Source organism: Scyliorhinus canicula, chromosome 1 (assembly GCF_902713615.1).
Source record: "Scyliorhinus canicula chromosome 1, sScyCan1.1, whole genome shotgun sequence".
Taxonomy (NCBI): domain Eukaryota; kingdom Metazoa; phylum Chordata; class Chondrichthyes; order Carcharhiniformes; family Scyliorhinidae; genus Scyliorhinus; species Scyliorhinus canicula.
Genome location: NC_052146.1, coordinates 229,086 through 249,804, shown reverse-complemented (window position 1 = coordinate 249,804; position 20,719 = coordinate 229,086). Strand labels below are relative to the sequence as shown.

General features: G+C 49.1%; 1 protein-coding gene across 2 annotated transcripts in view; it reads right to left on the bottom strand.

Annotated features, from left to right (window-relative positions):
* scarb1 (scavenger receptor class B, member 1) overlaps positions 1–20,719 on the bottom strand; it is a 104,832-nt gene that overhangs the window by 5,311 nt on the left and 78,802 nt on the right. For both annotated transcript variants that reach the window (XM_038798057.1, XM_038797967.1), the window contains exons 9-11: positions 13,677–13,750; positions 13,260–13,311; positions 6,221–6,376 (exon numbers count right to left, since the gene is read on the bottom strand). In XM_038798057.1, the coding sequence (XP_038653985.1) occupies positions 6,221–6,376; positions 13,260–13,311; positions 13,677–13,750 (282 nt within the window). The remainder of the gene's footprint in view (positions 1–6,220; positions 6,377–13,259; positions 13,312–13,676; positions 13,751–20,719) is intronic.

Sequence of the window (20,719 nt, the reverse complement as noted above, 5' to 3'; positions counted from 1 at the left end):
ATAGGTCAGAAGGTGAAAGCATTGAGGGAGAACTAGGGAATAGGGCCACCATGGCTCTGAGGCAGAGCAGACAGGGAGATGTTGCTGAACACAGTGGGTCTGGTGGCCTGAAGTGCATATGTTTTAATGCAAGAAGTATTACGGGTAAGGCAGATGAACGTAGAGCTTGGATTAGTACTTGGAACTATGATGTTGTTGCCATTACAGTGACCTGGTTGAGGGAAGGACAGGATTGGCAGCTAAACGTTCCAGGATTTAGATGTTTCAGGCAGGATAGAGGGGGATGTAAAAGGGGTGGCGGAGTTGCGCTACTGGTTAGGGAGAATATCACAGCTGTACTGTGGGAGGACACCTCAGAGGGCAGTGAGGCTATATGGGTAGAGATCAGGAATAAGAAGGGTGCAGTCACAATGTTGGGGGTTTACTACAGGCCTCCCAACAGCCAGCGGGAGATAGAGGAGCAGATAGGTAGACAGATTTTGGAAAGGAGTAAAAGCAACAGGGTTGTTGTGATGGGAGACTTCAACTTCCGCAATATTGACTGGGACTCACTTAGTACTAGTGGCCTGGACGGGGTAGAGTTTGTAAGGAGCATCCAGGAGGGCTTCTTGGAACAATATGTAGACAGTCCAACTAGGGAAGGGGCTGTACTGGACATGGTATTGGGGAATGAGCCCGGCCAGGTGATAGAACTTTCAATAGGGGAGCATTTTGGGAACAGTGACCACAATTCAGTAAGTTTTAAAGTGCTGGTGGACAAGGATAAGAGTGGTCCTAGGGTGAATGTGCTAAATTGGGGGAAGGCTAATTATAACAATATTAGACGGGAACTGAAGAACCTAGATTGGGGGCGGATGTTTGAGGGTAAATCAACATCTGACATGTGGGAGGCTTTCAAGTGTCAGTTGAAAGGAATTCAGGACCGACATGTTCCTGTGCGGAAAAAGGATAAATACGGCAAATTTCGGGAACCTTGGATAACGAGAGATATTGTAGGCCTCGTCAAAAAGAAAAAGGAGGCATTTGTCAGGGCTAGAAGGCTGGGAACAGACAAAGCCTGTGTGGAATATAAGGAAAGTAGGAAGAAACTTAAGCAAGGAGTCAGGAGGGCTAAAAGGGGTCACATAAAGTCACTGGCAAATAGGGTTAACGAAATTCCCAAGGCTTTTTACACGTACATAAAAAGCAAGAGGGTAGCCAGGGAAAGGGTTGGCCGACTGAAGGACAGGGGAGGGAATCTATGTGTGGAGCCAGAGGAAATGGGTGAGGTACAAAATTAATACTTTGCATCAGTATTCACCAAAGAGAAGGAATTGGTGGATGTTGAGTCTGGAGAAGGGTGTGTAGATCGCCTGGGTCACATTGAGATCCAAAAAGTCCCCAGGGCCTGATGGGATCTACCCCAGAATACTGAAGGAGGCTAGAGAGGAAATTGCTGAGGCCTTGACAAAAATCTTTGGATCCTCACTGTCTTCAGGTGATGTCCCGGAGGACTGGAGAATAGCCAATGTTGTTCCTTTGTTTAAGAAGGGTAGTAAGGATAATCCAGGGAACTACAGGCCGGTGAGCCTTACGTCAGTGGTAGGGAAATTACTGGAGAGAATTCTTCGAGACAGGATATACTCCCATTTGGAAGCAAATGGACGTATTAGCGAGAGGCAGCACGGTTTTGTGAAGGGGAGGTCGTGTCTCACTAACTTGATAGAGTTTTTCAAAGAGGTCACAAAGATGATTGATGCAGGGAGAGAAGTGGATGTTGTCTATATGGACTTCAGTAAGGCCTTTGACAAGGTCCCTCATGGTAGACTGGTACAAAAAGTGAAGTCACACGGGATCAGGGGTGAGCTGGCAAGGTGGATACAGAACTGGCTAGGTCATAGAAGGCAGAAAGTAGCAATGGAAGGGTGCTTTTCTGATTGGAGGGCTGTGACTAGTGGTGTTCCGCGGGGATCAGTGCTGGGACCTTTGCTGTTCATAGTATATATAAATGATTTGAAGGAAAATGTAACTGGTCTGATTAGTAAGTTTGCAGACGACACAAAGGTTGGTGGAATTGCGGATAGCGATGAGGATTATCAGAGGATAGAGCAGGATTTAGATCGTTTGGAGACTTGGGCGGAGAGATGGCTGATGGAGTTTAATCCGGACAAATGTGAGGTAATGCATTTTGGAAGGTCTAATGCAGGTCGGGAATATACAGTGAATGGTAGAACTCTCAAGAGTATTGAAAGTCAGAGAGATCTAGGTGTACAGGTCCACAGGTCACTGAAAGGGGCAACACAGGTGGAGAAGGTAGTGAAGAAGGCATACGGCATGCTTGCCTTCATTGGCCGGGGTATTGAGTATAAGAATTGGCAAGTCATGTTGCAGCTGTATAGAACCTTAGTTAGGCCACACTTGGAGTATAGTGTTCAATTCTGGTCGCCACACTACCACAAGGATGTGGAGGCTTTAGAGAGGGTGAAGAAGAGATTCACCAGGATGTTGCCTGGTATGGAGGGCATTAGCTATGAGAAGCGGTTGAATAAATTTGGTTTGTTCTCACTGGAACGATGGAGGTTGAGGGGCGACCTGATAGAGGTCCACAAAATTATGAGGGGCATAGACAGAGTGGATAATCAGAGGCTTTTTCCCAGGGTAGAGGGTCAATTACTAGGGGGCATTGGTATGAAAATGTTGCGAGGGGAAGGTATGAAAATGAAATGCATGAAAATGGCTTATTGTCACGAGTAGGCTTCAATGAAGTTACTGTGAAAATCCCCTATTTGCCACATTCCAGCGCCTGTCCGGGGAGGCTGGTACGGGAGTCGAACCGTGCTGCTGGCCTGCTTGAAAAGCCAGCGATTTAGCCCAGTGAGCTAAACCAACCCCTATAGAGCAGATGTAGAGCAGAGGTATAGAGCAGATGTACGAGGCAAGTTTTTTTACACAGAGGATAGTGGGGGCCTGGAACTCGCTGCCGGAGGAGGTGGTGGAAGCCGGGACGATAGTGACATTTAAGGGGCATCTTGACAAATACATGAATAGGATGGGAATAGAGGGATACGGACCCAGGAAGTGTAGAAGATTTTAGTTTAGACTGGCAGCATGGTCAGCATGGGCTTAGAGGGCCGAAGGGTCTGTTCCTGTGCTGCACTTTTCTTTGCTCTTTGTTTGTTTCTTTGTAACTCAGTTTGTCTTTCCCGGCCTCTGGACTATTTCCAGCAAAATTCTGTTGATTCATTTAATCAGAAAATCATAGAATTTACTGTGCAGAAGGAGGCCATTCGGCCTATCGAGTCTGCACTGACCCTTGGAAAAAGCAACCTACCCAAGCCCATACCTTCAACCTATCCCCGTAACCCAGTAACCCCGCCTACCCGTTTTGGACACAACAGGCAATTTTTCATGGTCAATCCACCTAACCCGCACGTCTTTGGACTGTGGGAGGAAACCGGAGCACCCGGAGGAAACCCACGCACACATGGGGAGGATGTGCAGACTCCACACAGACAGTGACCCAGCCGGGAATCGAACCTGGGGCCCCGACGCTATGAAGCAACAGGGCTAACCACTGTGCTACGGTGCTGCCCGGTGGATTAAAATTAAAATTAACACATTTAATATGTATTAACGTTAAATTCATTGGGTTAGTAATTTTAATTAATTTCGTTTGGGACAAAACATACTTGATTTTATATTTCATAGAACATAGAACATAGAACATTACAGCGCAGTACGGGCCCTTCGGCCCTCGATGTTGCTCCGACCTGTGAAACCATCTGAAGCCTATCTGACCTACACTATTCCATTTTCATCCATATGTCTATCCAGTGACCACTTAAATGCCCTTAAAGTTGGCGAGTCTACTACTGTTGCAGGCAGGGCGTTCCACACCCCTACTACTCTCTGAGTAATGAAACTGCCTCTGACATCTGTCCTATATCTCTCACCCCTCAATTTAGAGCTATGTCCCCTCGTGTTGGTCATCACCATCAGAGGAAAAAGACTCTCACTGTCCACCCTATCTAACCCTCTGACTATCTTATATGTCTCTATTAAGTCACCTCTCAGCCTTCTCCTCTCTAACAAAAACAACCTCAAGTCCCTGAGCCTTTCCTCGTAAGACATTCCCTCCATACCAGGCAACATCCCAGTAAATCTCCTCTGAACCCTTTCCAAAGCTTCCACATCCTTCCTATAATGTGGTGACCAGAACTGCACGCAGTACTCCAGGAGCGGCCGCACCAGAGTTATGTACAGCTGCAGCATGACCTTGTGGCTCCGAAACTCAATCCCCCTACTGATAAAGGCTAGCACACCATATGTCTTCTTAACAGCCCTATTAACCTGGGTGGCAACTTTCAGGGATTTATGTACCTGGATGCCGAGATCTCTCTGTTCATCTACACTACCAAGAATCTTGCCATTAGCCCAGTACTCTGCATTCCTGTTACTCCTTCCAAAGTGAACCACCTCACACTTTTCCGCATTAAACTCCATCTGCCACCTCTCAGCCCAGCTCTGCAGCTTATCTATGTCCCTCTGTAACCTATAACATCCTTCAGCACTATCCACAACTCCACCAACCTTCGTGTCATCTGCAAATTTACTAACCCATCCTTCCACACCCTCTTCCAGGTCATTTATAAAAATGACAAACAGCAGCGGCCCCAAAACAGATCCTTGCGGTACACCACTAGTAACTGAACTCCAGGATGAACATTTGCCATCAACCACAACCCTCTGTCTTCTTTCAGCTAGCCAATTACTGATCCAAACCGCTAAATCACCTTCAATCCCATACTTCCGTATTTTCTGCAATAGCCTACTGTGGGGAACCTTATCAAACGCCTTACTGAAATCCATATACACCACATCGACCGCTTTACCCTCATCCACCTGTTTAGCCACCTTCTCAAAACACTCAATAATGTTTGTGAGGCATGACCTATCCTTCACAAAACCGTGTTGACTATCGCTAATCAACTTGTTCTTTTCAAGATGATTATAAACCCTATCTCTTATAACCTTTTCCAACATTTTACCCACAACCGAAGTAAGGCTCACAGGTCTATAATTACCAGGGTTGTCTCTACTCCCCTTCTTGAACAAGGGGACAACATTTGCTATCCTCCAGTCTTCCGGCACTATTCCTGTCGACAAAGACGACATAAAGATCAAGGACAAAGCCTCTGCAATCTCTTCCCTGGCTTCCCAGAGAATCCTAGGATAAATCCCATCTGGCCCAGGGGACTTATCTATTTTGACATTTTCCAAAATTGCTAACACCTCCTCCTTGTGAACTTCAATTCCATCTAGCCTGGTCGACTGAACCCGAGTATTCTCCTCGACAACATTGTCTTTCTCCAGTGTAAACACGGACAAAAAATATCCATTTAACGCTTCCCCTATCTCCTCTGATTCCACAAATAACATTCCACTACTATCCTTGATTGGCCCTAATCTTACTCTAGTCATTCTTTTGTTCCTGATATACCTATAGAAAGCCTTAGGGTTTTCCTTGATCCTATCCGCCAACGACTTTTCGTGTCCTCTCCTCGCTCTTCTTAACTCTCCCTTTAGGTCCTTCCTGGCTAACTTGTAACTCTCAAGTGCCCTAACTGAGCCTTCATGTCTCATCCTAACATAAGCCTTCTTCTTCCTCTTGACAAGTGCTTCAACTTCCTTAGTAAACCACGGTTCCCTTGCTCGACAACTTCCTCCCTGCCTGACAGCTGTTAGGTGAATTGGACATTCTGAATTCTCCCTCTGTGTACCCGAACAGGTGCCGGAATGTGGCGACTAGGGGCTTTCCACAGTAACTTCATTGCAGTGTTAACGTACAGTAAGAAATCTTACAACACCAGGTTAACGTCCAACCGGTTTGTTTGGAATCACCACCTGAGGAAGGAGCAGTGCTCCGAAAGCTGGTGTTTGAAACAAACATGTTGGACTTTAACCTGGTGTTGTCAGACTTCTTACTGTGCTCACCCCAGTCCAACGCCGGCATCTCCACATCAGTGATAATACAAGCCTACTTGTGACAATCAAGATTATTATTATTAACCGGTTTGTTTCAAACACGAGCTTTCGGAGCACTGCTCCTTCCTCGGGTGAGGAAGCTGTGCTCACCCCAGTCCAATGCCAGCATCTCCACATCATTATTATTAACATTTACTTAAACCGCTGCATTATTTAAAGACGCTCTATGTTTGCACTGACAATTAAATCATCTTACCTGCCGCTTCTTGATCACAATTTCACGAGTTACAACAATTAATATGCAGAGGCAGCCCAGAATCATCAGGATGTACTGCAGATATTCACAGATAATCGGCACCAACACCAAGTACTTGTAGAAAGTGTGCAAAGGTGGACCATCGATGTACCCACTCTGCAGACAGGATGAACAAGTTCAATTTGTGTCATTACGAAAATTAGGGGAGATGAGCAGCTGTATCATTTTTTAAAATTGGTTCCGGGGATGTGGGTGTTGTGGCTGGATCAGGATTTACTGCCCAAATTCCTCTTTAACCGAGAGGTTTGCTGGGCCATTTTCAGAGGACATTTACGGGTCAATCACAGAGTGGGTCTGGAGTCAGACGTAGGCCAGACTGGGTAGGAACGGCAGATTTCCTTCTCAAAAGGCCATTGGTGAACCAGATGGGTTTTTACACAATCGACAATTGGTTTCATGGCCACCAGTAGACTTCTAATTCCAGAGCAGCGCCCTGGGCCGCCAGAGCAGCGCCCTGGGCCGCCAGAGCAGCGCCCTGGGCCGCCAGAGCAGCGCCCTGGGCCGCCAGAGCAGCGCCCTGGGCCGCCAGAGCAGCGCCCTGGGCCGCCAAAGCAGCGCCCTGGGCCGCCAGAGCAGCGCCCTGGGCCGCCAGAGCAGCGCCCTGGGCCGCCAGAGCAGCGCCCTGGGCCGCCAGAGCAGCGCCCTGGGCCGCCAGAGCAGCGCCCTGGGTCGCCAGAGCATCACCCTGGGTCGCCAGAGCATCACCCTGGGTCGCCAGAGCATCACCCTGGGTCGCCAGAGCATCCCCCTGGGCCGCCAGAGCATCCCCCTGGGTCGCCAGAGCATCCCCCTGGGTCGCCAGAGCATCCCCCTGGGTCGCCAGAGCATCCCCCTGGGTCGCCAGAGCATCCCCCTGGGTCGCCAGAGCATCCCCCTGGGTCGCCAGAGCATCCCCCTGGGTCGCCAGAGCATCACCCTGGGTCCCCAGAGCATCCCCCTGGGTCGCCAGAGCATCACTCTGGGTCGCCAGAGCATCACCCTGGGTCGCCAGAGCATCCCCCTGGGCCGCCAGAGCATCACCCTGGGTCCCCAGAGCATCCCCCTGGGTCGCCAGAGCATCACCCTGGGTCGCCAGAGCATCCCCCTGGGTCGCCAGAGCATCACCCTGGGTCGCCAGAGCATCACCCTGGGTCGCCAGAGCATCCCCTGGGCCGCCAGAGCATCACCCTGGGTCCCCAGAGCATCCCCCTGGGTCGCCAGAGCATCACCCTGGGTCCCCAGAGCATCCCCCTGGGTCCCCAGAGCATCCCCCTGGGTCGCCAGAGCATCCCCCTGGGTCGCCAGAGCAGCGCCCTGGGCCGCCAGAGCAGCGCCCTGGGCTGCCAGAGCATCCCCCTGGGTCGCCAGAGCATCACCCTGGGTCCCCAGAGCATCCCCCTGGGTCGCCAGAGCATCCCCCTGGGTCGCCAGAGCAGCGCCCTGGGTCGCCAGAGCAGCGCCCTGGGTCGCCAGAGCACCCCTCTGGGTCGCCAGAGCATCACCCTGGGTCGCCAGAGCACCCCCCTGGGTCGCCAGAGCATCACCCTGGGTCGCCAGAGCACCCCCCTGGGTCGCCAGAGCACCCCCCTGGGTCGCCAGAGCACCCCCCTGGGTCGCCAGAGCACCCCCCTGGGTCGCCAGAGCATCCCCCTGGGTCGCCAGAGCATCCCCCTGGGTCGCCAGAGCAGCGCCCTGGGCTGCCAGAGCATCCCCCTGGGTCGCCAGAGCATCACCCTGGGTCCCCAGAGCATCCCCCTGGGTCGCCAGAGCATCACCCTGGGTCCCCAGAGCATCCCCCTGGGTCGCCAGAGCATCCCCCTGGGTCGCCAGAGCATCCCCCTGGGTCGCCAGAGCACCCCCCTGGGTCGCCAGAGCATCCCCCTGGGTCGCCAGAGCACTAGCCCAGTGGCAATAGCGCCGTCGTCTATGTGCAACTAGCTGTCTCTATTTTTACAACACAGCACAAAATCTTGTGTAATTTTAGTGTTTTAGATTTATTTACAGAAGAAATGTTCCAAAATGGTCCCAATCATTCATTACTTTCATTTTTCATTAATCAAAACAGTTTATTAAAATTTTTATCTCTTCCACTCATTCAACGGGATGAAAACCCAGCGAGTAACCCACAGCAACAGTGATTGCCCCCGAGCCCACCCCAGTGGGTCTAAGTTATTTTCCAAGTACATTCAGGATAAAAGATAACTGGGGAAATAGTCAGGCCCATTAAGGACCACAGGAGTAATTTGTGTGTCAAACCGGAGGATGTTGGTCGGGTGCTAAATGAATACTTTGTGACAGTGTTCACTCCGAGAGGGACAGTGTTCACTCCGAGAGGGACAGTGTTCACTCCGAGAGGGACAGTGTTCACTCCGAGAGGGACAGTGTTCACTCCGAGAGGGACAGTGTTCACTCCGAGAGGGACAGTGTTCACTCCGAGAGGGACAGTGTTCACTCCGAGAGGGACAGTGTTCACTCCGAGAGGGACAGTGTTCACTCCGAGAGGGACAGTGTTCACTCCGAGAGGGACAGTGTTCACTCCGAGAGGGACAGTGTTCACTCCGAGAGGGACAGTGTTCACTCCGAGAGGGACAGTGTTCACTCCGAGAGGGACAGTGTTCACTCCGAGAGGGACAGTGTGGGGATAGAAATCAGGGAGAATGACTGTAATAAACTTAAAGAGATTAACACAGGCAGAGAGGAGGTTCTGAGTGGTCTGGCAGGGGATAAAGTAGATAAATCTCCAGGGCCAGATGAAATGTATCCCAGGCTGCTGATTGAGGCACGGGTGACAGGGGTGCTGGCAATAATTTACACTTCCTCTCTGGCCACAGGAGATGCGCTGGAGGACTGGAGGATAGTCAACGTGGAGCCATTATTCAAGAATCATAGAATTTACAATGCAGAAGGAGGCTATTCGTCTGCACCGACCCTGGGAAAGCAAACCCGACTTAAGCCCACACCTCTACCTTATCCCCATAACCCAGTAACCCCACCCCACCTTTTTGGGCACTAAGGGGCAATTTAGCATGGCCAATCCACCTAACCTGCACAGCTTTAATACTGTGGACTGAGGACACTAGAGCACCTGGAGGAAACCCACGCAGACGTGGGAAGAACGTGTAGACTGCGCACAGAAGGTCACCCAAGGCTGGAATTGAACCCGGGTCACTGGAGCTGTGAGGCAGCAGTGCTAACCACTGTGCAGCCCTCACAGGGAAGAAGGGATAAACCAGGAAACTACAGGCCGGTCAGTCTAACCTCAGTGGTGGGGAAACTATTGGAAGCAATAGCTGGGGGAAGGGCAATTATGATGCCATTAGACATGACTTAGGATGTGTAGGTTGGAGAAGTAGGCTGCAAGGGTTGGGCACACTGGATATGTGGAGCTTGTTCAAGGAACAGCTATTGCATGTTCTTGATAAGTACGTACCAGTCAGGCAGGGAGGAAGGGGTCGAGCGAGGGAACCGTGGTTTACCAAAGAAGTGGAATCTCTTGTTAAGAGGAAGAAGGAGGCCTATGTGAAGATGAGGCGTGAAGTTTCAGTTGGGGCGCTTGATAGTTACAAGGAAGCGAGGAAGGATCTAAAGAGAGAGCTGAGACGAGCAAGGAGGGGACATGAGAAGTCTTTGGCAGGTAGGATCAAGGAAAACCCAAAAGCTTTCTATAGGTATGTCAGGAATAAAAGAATGACTAGGGTAAGAGTAGGGCCAGTCAAGGACAGTGGTGGGAAGTTGTGTGTGGAGGCTGAGGAGATAAGCAAGATACTAAATGAATACTTTTCGTCAGTATTCACTCAAGAAAAAGATAATATTGTGGAGGAGAATGCTGAGACCCAGGCTATTAGAATAGATGGCATTGAGGTGCGTAGGGAAGAAGTGTTGGCAATTCTGGACAAGGTGAAAATAGATAAGTCCCCGGGGCCGGATGGGATTTATCCTAGGATTCTCTGGGAAGCCAGGGAAGAGATTGCTGAGCCTTTGGCTTTGATTTTTAGGCCATCATTGGCTACAGGAATAGTGCCAGAGGACTGGAGGATAGCAAATGTGGTCCCTTTGTTCAAGAAGGGGAGTAGAGATAACCCCGGTAACTATAGGCCGGTGAGCCTAACACGTCTGTGGTGGGTAAAGTCTTGGAGAGGATTATAAAAGATACGATTTATAATCATCTAGATAGGAATAATATGATTAGGGACAGTCAGCATGGTTTTGTGAAGGGTAGGTCATGCCTCACAAACCTTATCGAGTTCTTTGAGAAGGTGACTGAACAGGTAGACGAGGGTAGAGCAGTTGATGTGGTGTATATGGATTTCAGTAAAGCGTTTGATAAGGTTCCCCACGGTCGGCTATTGCAGAAAATACGGAGGCTGGGGATTGAGGGTGATTTAGAGATGTGGATCAGAAATTGGCTAGTTGAAAGAAGACAGAGAGTGGTAGTTGATGGGAAATGTTCAGAATGGAGTTCAGTTACGAGTGTCGTACCACAAGGATCTGTTCTGGGGCCGTTGCTGTTTGTCATTTTTATAAATGACCTAGAGGAGGGCGCAGAAGGATGGGTGAGTAAATTTGCAGACGACACTAAAGTCGGTGGAGTTGTAGACAGTGCAGAAGGATGTTTCAGGTTACAGAGGGACATAGATAAGCTGCAGAGCTGGGCTGAGAGGTGGCAAATGGAGTTTAATGTGGAGAAGTGTGAGGTGATTCACTTTGGAAAGAATAACAGAAATGCGGAATATTTGGCTAATGGTAAAATTCTTGGTAGTGTGGATGAGCAGAGGGATCTCGGTGTCCATGTACATAGATCCCTGAAAGTTGCCACCCAGGTTGATAGGGTTGTGAAGAAGGCCTATGGTGTGTTGGCCTTTATTGGTAGAGGGATTGAGTTCCGGAGTCATGAGGTCATGTTGCAGTTGTACAAAACTCTAGTACGGCCGCATTTGGAGTATTGCGTACAGTTCTGGTCGCCTCATTATAGGAAGGACGTGGAAGCTTTGGAACGGGTGCAGAGGAGATTTGCCAGGATGTTGTCTGGTATGGAGGGAAAATCTTATGAGGAAAGGCTGATGGACTTGAGGTTGTTTTCGTTAGAGAGAAGAAGGTTAAGAGGTGACTTAATAGAGGCATACAAAATGATCAGAGGGTTAGATAGGGTGGACAGCGAGAGCCTTCTCCCGCGGATGGAGGTGGCTAGCACGAGGGGACATAGCCTTAAATTGAGGGGTAATAGATATAGGACAGAGGTCAGAGGTGGGTTTTTTACGCAAAGAGTGGTGAGGCCGTGGAATGCCCTACCTGCAACAGTAGTGAACACGCCAACATTGAGGGCATTTAAAAATTTATTGGATAAGCATATGGATGATAAGGGCATAGTGTAGGTTAGATGGCCTTTAGACTTTTTCCATGTCGGTGCAACATCGTGGGCCGAAGGGCCTGTACTGCGCTGTATCGTTCTATGTTCTAATTCTGAGAGACTGAATTAATCTGCATTTGGCGAGACCGGGATTAATCTGGAACAGTCAGCATGGTTTGGTTAAGGGAAGGTCATGTCTGATCAACTTGATTGAATGTTTCAAAGAGGTGACCAGGTGTGTAGATGAGGCAAATGCATTTGACGTAGTCACTAGGACTTCAGCAAGACTTTTGATAAAGTCCCACAGGGGAGACTGACAGCGAAGGTAAGAGCCCGTGGGATCCAAGGGAATGTGGCAAATTGGATCCCGAATTGGCTGTGTGGCAGGAAGCAGAGGGTGATGGTCGAGGGGTGTTTTTCTGACTGGAAGTCTGTGTCCAGTGCGGGATCAGTATTGGGGCTTTTGCTGTTTGTGGTCGGGACATCACTACCTCCTGGAGAGGATTGTTATCACTAAGGAGGTAGTGATGGGCAAGCTAATGGGGCTAAAGGTAGACAAGTCTCCTGGCCCTGATGGAATACATCCCAGCGTGCTAAAAAAGATGGCTAGGGAAATTGCCGATGCACTAGTGATAATTTACCGAAATTCACTAGACTCTGGGGTGGTCCCGGCGGATTAGAAATTAGCAAACGTGACACCTATGTTTAAAAAAGGAGGTAGGCAGAGAGCAGGAAATTATAGGCCAGTGAGCTTAACTTCGGTAGTTGGGAAGATGCTGGAATCTATCATCAAGGAAGAAATAGTGAGGCATCTGCATGGAAATTGTCCTATTGGGCAGACGCAGCATGGGTTCATAAAGGGCAGGTCATGCCTAACTAATTTAGTGGAATTTTTTGAGGACATTACCAGTGCAGTAGATAACGGGGAGCCAATGGATGTGGTATATCTGGATTTCAAGAAAGCCTTTGACAAGGTGCCACACAAAAGGTTGCTGCATAAGATAAAGATGCATGGCATTAAGGGTAAAGTAGTAGCATGGATAGAAGATTGGTTAATTAATAGAAAGCAAAGAGTGGGGATTAATGGGTGTTTCTCTGGTTGGCAATCAGTAGCTAGTGGTGTCCCTCAGGGACCCGTGTTGGGCCCACAATTGTTCACAATTTACATAGATGATTTGGAGTTGGGGGACCAAGGGCAATGTGTCCAAGTTTGCAGATGGCACTAAGATGAGTGGTAAAGCGAAAAGTGCAGAGGATACTGGAAGTCTGCAGAGGGATTTGGATAGGTTAAGTGAATGGGCTAGGGTCTGGCAGATGGAATACAATGTTGACAAATGTGAGGTTATCCATTTTGGTAGGAATAACAGCAAAAGGGATTATTATTTAAATGATAAAATATTAAAGCATGCTGCTGTGCAGAGAGACCTGGGTGTGCTGGTGCATGAGTCGCAACGAGTTGGTTTACAGGTGCAACAGGTGATTAAGAAGGCGAATGGAATTTTGTCCTTCATTGCTAGGGGGATGGAGTTTAAGACTAGGGATTGTATAAGGTGTTAGTGAGGCCACACTCAGAACCCCCAACTCTTTACAAAAAAGGAGAGAAATGCTTTTCCTTGAGTGAGCAAAGGTTAAAGTAAAGGTTTTATGACTCACCTCATCGAACCAAAGCAATGGCAGCAGAACAGGCTGGATATTTCCAGTTTCCCTTGAAATAGAAATTTAAAAAAACACAATTAATATAAAACTGCCGGCACCTCTTTCAATGTGGAACACCATCCTGGAAACCAGCCAGGAAACACTGTTCAGGAAATGGCACGGGATGACCGAGTCGTTCATACTGCCCCCCACTACCACCCAAGTGTAACACAGCAAGCAGTAATGATCTGGATGCAATTCCTCAGCTTGTTTAAGTGGCTTTGCCCATCCTGCATTGATAACGGGTGGAGATTTAGGGAGCTGTCTGGCACAGGATGGGGACGCTGATTTGCTGCTGAGGGTTGGACCTGTAGCCCAGGTGTCAGTGATACCGCAGACAAACAGGAACAGGTTGCAGTGATTAATACGACTCACATTATTCCACGCACGGCTTTCACAAACACATTTAACTGTAATTTGATGGAGACATTCAAAGGGATTCCAGTTAACTGAAAGAAAGAAAGAAAACAAATTTTAAATGGATAAATTTGCCACACAAGAATCAAAAGGCAGAAACCTATGAACTTTAGAAATAGTGACTCCTTTTCTTCTGTTCAAATGGTTTTCAGACTTGTGAAACCTTCCAACTCCAATCAAAAACAACAAAATAAAAGTGACAATTAGGCAATTCCTCGACAATGACTTCCCAACATTCCCAAGTTTCAGTCCCAACATTCCCAACAGAGCCATTCCCAACATTCCCAACAGAGCCGGTCCCAACATTCCCAACATTCCAAACAGTCCCAGTCACAACATTCCCAAAAGAGCCAGTCACAATATTCCCAACAGTGCCAGTCTCAACATTCCCAATATTCCAAACAGTCACAACATTCCAAACAGTCCCAGTCACAACATTCCCAAAAGAGCCAGTCCCAACATTCCCAACAGAGCCAGTCCCAACATTCCCAACAGAGCCATTCCCAACAGTGCCAGTCTCAACATTCCCAATATTCCAAACAGTCACAACATTCCAAACAGTCCCAGTCACAACATTCCCAAAAGAGCCAGTCCCAACATTCCCATGTGTCAGTCCCAACATTCCCAACAGAGCCGGTCGCAACATTCCCAACATTCCAAACAGTCCCAGTCACAACATTCCCAACAGAGCCGGTCCCAACATTCCCAACAGAGCTGGTCCCAACATTCCCAACAGCGCCGGTCCCAACATTCCCAACAGAGCTGGTCCCAACATTCCCAACAGAGCCGGTCGCAACATTCCCAACAGCGCCGGTCCCAACATTCCCAACAGCGCCGGTCCCAACATTCCCAACAGAGCCAGTCTCAACATTCCCAACAGAGCCGGTCCCAACATTCCAAACAGTCCCAGTCACAACATTCCCAAAAGTGCCAGTCACAACGTTCCCAACAGAGCCAGTCTCAACATTCCCAACAGAGCCGGTCCCAACATTCCCAAATGTCAGTCCCAACATTCCCAACGGAGCCAGTCCCAACATTCCCAACGGAGCCAGTCCCAACATTCCCAACAGAGCCAGTCCCAACCAGTGGCGTGCGGGGGGGGGGGGGCGACGGTGCGCTGGGCCCGGGCATCCATTGGATGGGGGCAGCAGCGTGAAGAGAACGGAGCGCGCCTGCGCACCGCGGTCACCGCTGAAGAGGCGGCTTTGTACTCGGCGGCTGGAGCGTGAACAAAAAGGGCGCGAATTCTCCCGAATCGACGGCAAACAATGCCACCATGGGGGAGTTTTATTTATTCTTTATCTTTTGATCCATTTTTAAACTCTTCTCTGCATCCTCTCTATAGTTGTCAACTTACAAAACTGTCGTGCCCAGAATTTGACATTTGGGCCAGGGGCACCCATTTGGGACAGAAGCAGTATTTTATAAAGATTCATCATGGCCTCTTAACTTTTGCCCTCTTACCCTTTATACTTAAAGCCCAGGGTCCTATAAATGGGAGATTCCCAACTTTCCCAACAGAGCCGGTCCCAATATTCCCAACAGGGCCAGTCCCAACATTCCCAACAGTCCCAGTCACAACATTCCCAAAAGAGCCAGTCCCAACATTCCCAACAGAGCCAGTCACAACAATCCCAAAAGAGCCAGTCCCAACATTCCCAACAGAGCCATTCCCAACAGTGCCAGTCTCAACATTCCCAATATTCCAAACAGTCACAACATTCCAAACAGTCCCAGTCACAACACTCCCAACAGAGCCGGTTGCAACATTCCCAGTCACAACATTCCCAAAAGAGCCAGTCACAATATTCCCAACATTCCCAACAGAGCCGGTCCCAACTTTACCAACCGAAGCGGTCCCAACATTCCCAACAGTCCCAGTCACAACATTCCCAAAAGAGCCAGTCCCAACATTCCCAACAGAGCCAGTCACAACATTCCCAAAAGAGCCAGTCCCAACATTCCCAACAGAGCCTGTCCCAACAGTGCCAGTCTCAACATTCCCAACATTCCAAACATACTCAGTCCCAACATTCAAAACCGAGCCCTTCCCAATATTGCCAGTCTCAACATTACCAACATTGCCAGTCACAACATTCCCAAAAGAGCCGGTCCCAACTTTCCCAACAGAGCCGGTCCCAACATTCCCAACAGGGCCAGTCCCAACAGTCCCAGACACAGCATTCCCAACAGAGCCAGTCCCAACATTCCCAACAGAGCCGGTCCCAACATTCCCAACAGAGCCAGTCCCAACATTTCTAACAGAGCCGGTCCCAACAATCCCAACATTCCCAACAGAGCCAGTCCCAACATTCCCACCAATGCCAGTCCCTACATTCCCAACAGAGCCGGTCCCAACAATCCCAACATTCCCAACAGAGCCAGTCCCTACATTCCCAACAGAGCCGGTCCCAACAGAGCCGGTCCCGACATTCCCAACAGAGCCGGTCCCGACATTCCCAACAGAGCCGGTCCCAACAATCCCAACAGAGCCGGTCCCAACAATCCCAACAGAGCCGGTCCCAACAATCCCAACAGAGCTGGTCCCAACAATCCCAACAGAGCCGGTCCCAACAATCCCAACAGAGCCGGTCCCAACATTCCCAACAGAACCGGTCCCAACAATCCCAACAGAGCTGGTCCCAACAATCCCAACAGAGCCGGTCCCAACATTCCCAACAGAGCCGGTCGCAACATTCCCAACAGAGCTGGTCCCAACATTCCCAACAGAGCCGGTCCCAACATTCCCAACAGAGCCGGTCGCAACATTCCCAACAGAGCTGGTCCCAACATTCCCAACAGAGCCGGTCCCAACATTCCCAACAGAGCTGGTCCCAACATTCCCAACAGCGCCAGTCCCAGAATCCCCAACATGCTTCCTGTTTCAACAATAAGTATCCCGTTTTGGATACTGTTGGGGGGGATTACCCAGCAGGGGGAGGCTGCAGTGACCGGGTCTCTGGCACGAGGTCCGGCTCTGGGGCTCAGAAGGGAAGGGGGGAGATGAGGAGAGCTCTAGTTATAGGGGACTCAATAGTTAGAGGTACAGACAGGCGGCTCTGTGGGTACGGGCGAGACTCTCGGATGGTTTGTTGCCTCCCAGGTGCCAGGGTCCATGATGTCTCGGATCGTGTCTTCAGGGTCCTGAAGGGGGAGGGTGAGCAGCCAGACGTAGGTAGGAAAAGGGGGTGTGGATGTAATAAATGAGTTCAGGGAGTTAGGCTGGAAGTTAAAAGCCAGGACAGACAGAGTTGTCATCTCTAGTTTGTTGCCGGTGCCACATGATAGCGAGGCTAGGAATAGGGAGAGAGTGCAGTTGAACACGTGGCTGCAGGAATGGTGTAGGAGGGAGGGCTTCAGGTATTTGGATAATTGGAGCGCATTCTGGGGAAGGTGGGACCTGTACAAGCAGGACGGGATGCATCTGAACCAGAGGGGCACCAATATCCTGGGGGGGGGGGGGGAGGTTTTCTAGTACTCTTCGGGAGGGTTCAAACTAATTTGGCAGGGGTATGGGAACCGGATTTGTAGTCCAGCAACTAAGGAAGCCGATATTCAGGATGCCAAAGCACGTAGTGATGCAGTGGGGAAGGTAACACTGACAAAGGAGAGTACTTGCAGGCAAGGAGATGGGTTGAAGTGTGTATACTTTAATGCAAGAAGCATCAGGAATAAGGTGGGTGAACTTAAGGCATGGATCGGTACTTGGGACTACGATGTGGTGGCCATCACGGAAACCTGGATAGAAGAGGGGCAGAAATGGTTGTTGGAGGTTCCTGGTTACAGATGTTTCAACAAGATTAGGGAGGATGGTAAAAGAGGTGGGGGGGTGGCATTGTTAATTAGAGATAGTATAACAACTGCAGAAAGGCACAGGATAGTAGTCATGGGTGACTTCAACTTCCCAAACATTGAGTGGAAACTCTTTACATAGAACATAGAACGATACAGTGCAGTACAGGCCCTTCGGCCCTCGATGTTGCACCGACATGGAAAAAAAAAAACTAAAGGCCATCTAACCTACACTATGCCCTTATCATCCATATGCTTATCCAATAAATTTTTAAATGCCCTCAATGTTGGCGAGTTCACTACTGTTGCAGGTAGGGCATTCCACGGCCTCACCACTCTTTGCGTAAAAAACCCACCTCTGACCTCTGTCCTATATCTATTACCCCTCAATTTAAGGCTATGTCCCCTCGTGCTAGCCACCTCCATCCGCGGGAGAAGGCTCTCGCTGTCCACCCTATCTAACCCTCTGATCATTTTGTATGCCTCTATTAAGTCACCTCTTAACCTTCTTCTCTCTAACGAAAACAACCTCAAGTCCATCAGCCTTTCCTCATAAGATTTTCCCTCCATACCAGGCAACATCCTGGTAAATCTCCTCTGCACCCGTTCCAAAGCTTCCACGTCCTTCCTATAATGAGGCGACCAGAACTGTACGCAATACTCCAAATGCGGCCGTACTAGAGTTTGGTACAGCTGCATCATGACCTCATGGCTCCGGAACTCAATCCCTCTACCAATAAAGGCCAACACACCATAGGCCTTCTTCACAACCCTATCAACCTGGGTGGCAACTTTCAGGGATCTATGTACATGGACTCCGAGATCCCTCTGCTCATCCACACTACCAAGAATTTTACCATTAGCCAAATATTCCGCATTCCTGTTATTCTTTCCAAAGTGAATCACCTCACACTTCTCCACATTAAACTCCATTTGCCACCTCTCAGCCCAGCTCTGCAGCTTATCTATGTCCCTCTGTAACCTGCAACATCCTTCCGCACTGTCTACAACTCCACCGACTTTAGTGTCGTCTGCAAATTTACTCACCCATCCTTCTGCGCCCTCCTCTAGGTCATTTATAAAAATGACAAACAGCAACGGCCCCAGAACAGATCCTTGTGGTACGCCACTCGTAACTGAACTCCATTCTGAACATTTCCCATCAACTACCACTCTCTGTCTTCTTTCAACTAGCCAATTTCTGATCCACATCTCTAAATCACCCTCAATCCCCAGCCTCCGTATTTTCTGCAATAGCCGACCGTGGGGAACCTTATCAAACGCTTTACTGAAATCCATATACACCACATCAACTGCTCTACCCTCGTCTACCTGTTCAGTCACCTTCTCAAAGAACTCGATAAGGTTTGTGAGGCATGACCTACCCTTCACAAAACCATGCTGACTATCCCTAATCATATTATTCCTATCTAGATGATTATAAATCGTATCTTTATAATCCTCTCCAAGACTTTACCCACCACAGACGTTAGGCTCACCGGCCTATAGTTACCGGGGTTATCTCTACTCCCCTTCTTGAACAAAGGGACCACATTTGCTATCCTCCAGTCCTCTGGCACTATTCCTGTAGCCAATGATGACCTAAAAATCAAAGCCAAAGGCTCAGCAATCTCTTCCCTGGCTTCCCAGAGAATCCTAGGATAAATCCCATCCGGCCCCGGGGACTTATCTATTTTCACCTTGTCCAGAATTGCCAACACTTCTTCCCTACGCACCTCAATGCCATCTATTCTAATAGCCTGGGTCTCAGCATTCTCCTCCACAATATTATCTTTTTCTTGAGTGAATACTGACGAAAAGTATTCATTTAGTATCTCGCTTATCTCCTCAGCCTCCACACACAACTTCCCACCACTGTCCTTGACTGGCCCTACTCTTACCCTAGTCATTCTTTTATTCCTGACATACCTATAGAAAGCTTTTGGGTTTTCCTTGATCCTACCTGCCAAAGACTTCTCATGTCCCCTCCTTGCTAGTCTCAGCTCTCTCTTTAGATCCTTCCTCGCTTCCTTGTAACTATCAAGCGCCCCAACTGAAACTTCACGCCTCATCTTCACATAGGCCTCCTTCTTCCTCTTAACAAGAGATTCCACTTCTTTGGTAAACCACGGTTCCCTCGCTCGACCCCTTCCTCCCTGCCTGACTGGTACGTACTTATCAAGAACATGCAATAGCTGTTCCTTGAACAAGCTCCACATATCCAGTGTGCCCAACCCTTGCAGCCTACTTCTCCAACCAACACATCCTAAGTCATGTCTAATGGCATCATAATTGCCCTTCCCCCAGCTATAACTCTTGCTCTGCGGGGTATACTTATCCCTTTCCATCACTAACGTAAAGGTCACCGAATTGTGGTCACTGTCTCCAAAGTGTTCACCTACCTCCAGATCTAACACCTGGCCTGGTTCATTACCCAAAACCAAATCCAAAGTGGCCTCACCTCTTGTTGGCCTGTCAACATATTGTGTCAGAAAACCCTCCTGCACACATTGTACAAAGAACGACCCATCCAATGTACTCGAACTATATCTTTTCCAGTCAATATTAGGAAAGTTAAAGTCTCCCATAACAACTACCCTGTTACTTTCGCTCTTTTCCAGAATCATCTTCGCCATCCTTTCCTCTACATCCCTAGAACTATTAGGTGGCCTATAGAAAACTCCCAACAGGGTGACCTCTCCTTTCCTGTTTCTAACCTCAGCCCATACTACCTCGGAAGAAGAGTCCCCATCTTGCATCCTTTCTACCACCGTAATACTGTCCTTGACTAGCAGCGCCACACCTCCCCCTCTTTTGCCCCCTTCTCTGACCTTACTAAAGCACCTAAACCCCGGAACCTGCAACAACCATTCCTGTCCCTGCTCTATCCATGTCTCTGAAATGGCCACAACATCGAAGTCCCAGGTACCAACCCATGCTGCCAGTTCCCCTACCTTATTTCGTATACTCCTGGCATTGAAATAGACACACTTCAAACCACAGACCTGAACACTGCCGCCCTCCTGCGAAGTCAAAACTGTGCTCCTGACCTCTCTACTCTCAATCTCTCGCACCCCAAAACTACAATCCAGGTTCCCATGCCCCTGCTGAATTAGTTTAAACCCCCCTTTAGATCAAATAGTTTGGATGGGGTAGTGTTTGTGCAGTGTGTCCAGGAAGCTTTTCTAACACAGTATGTAGATTATCCG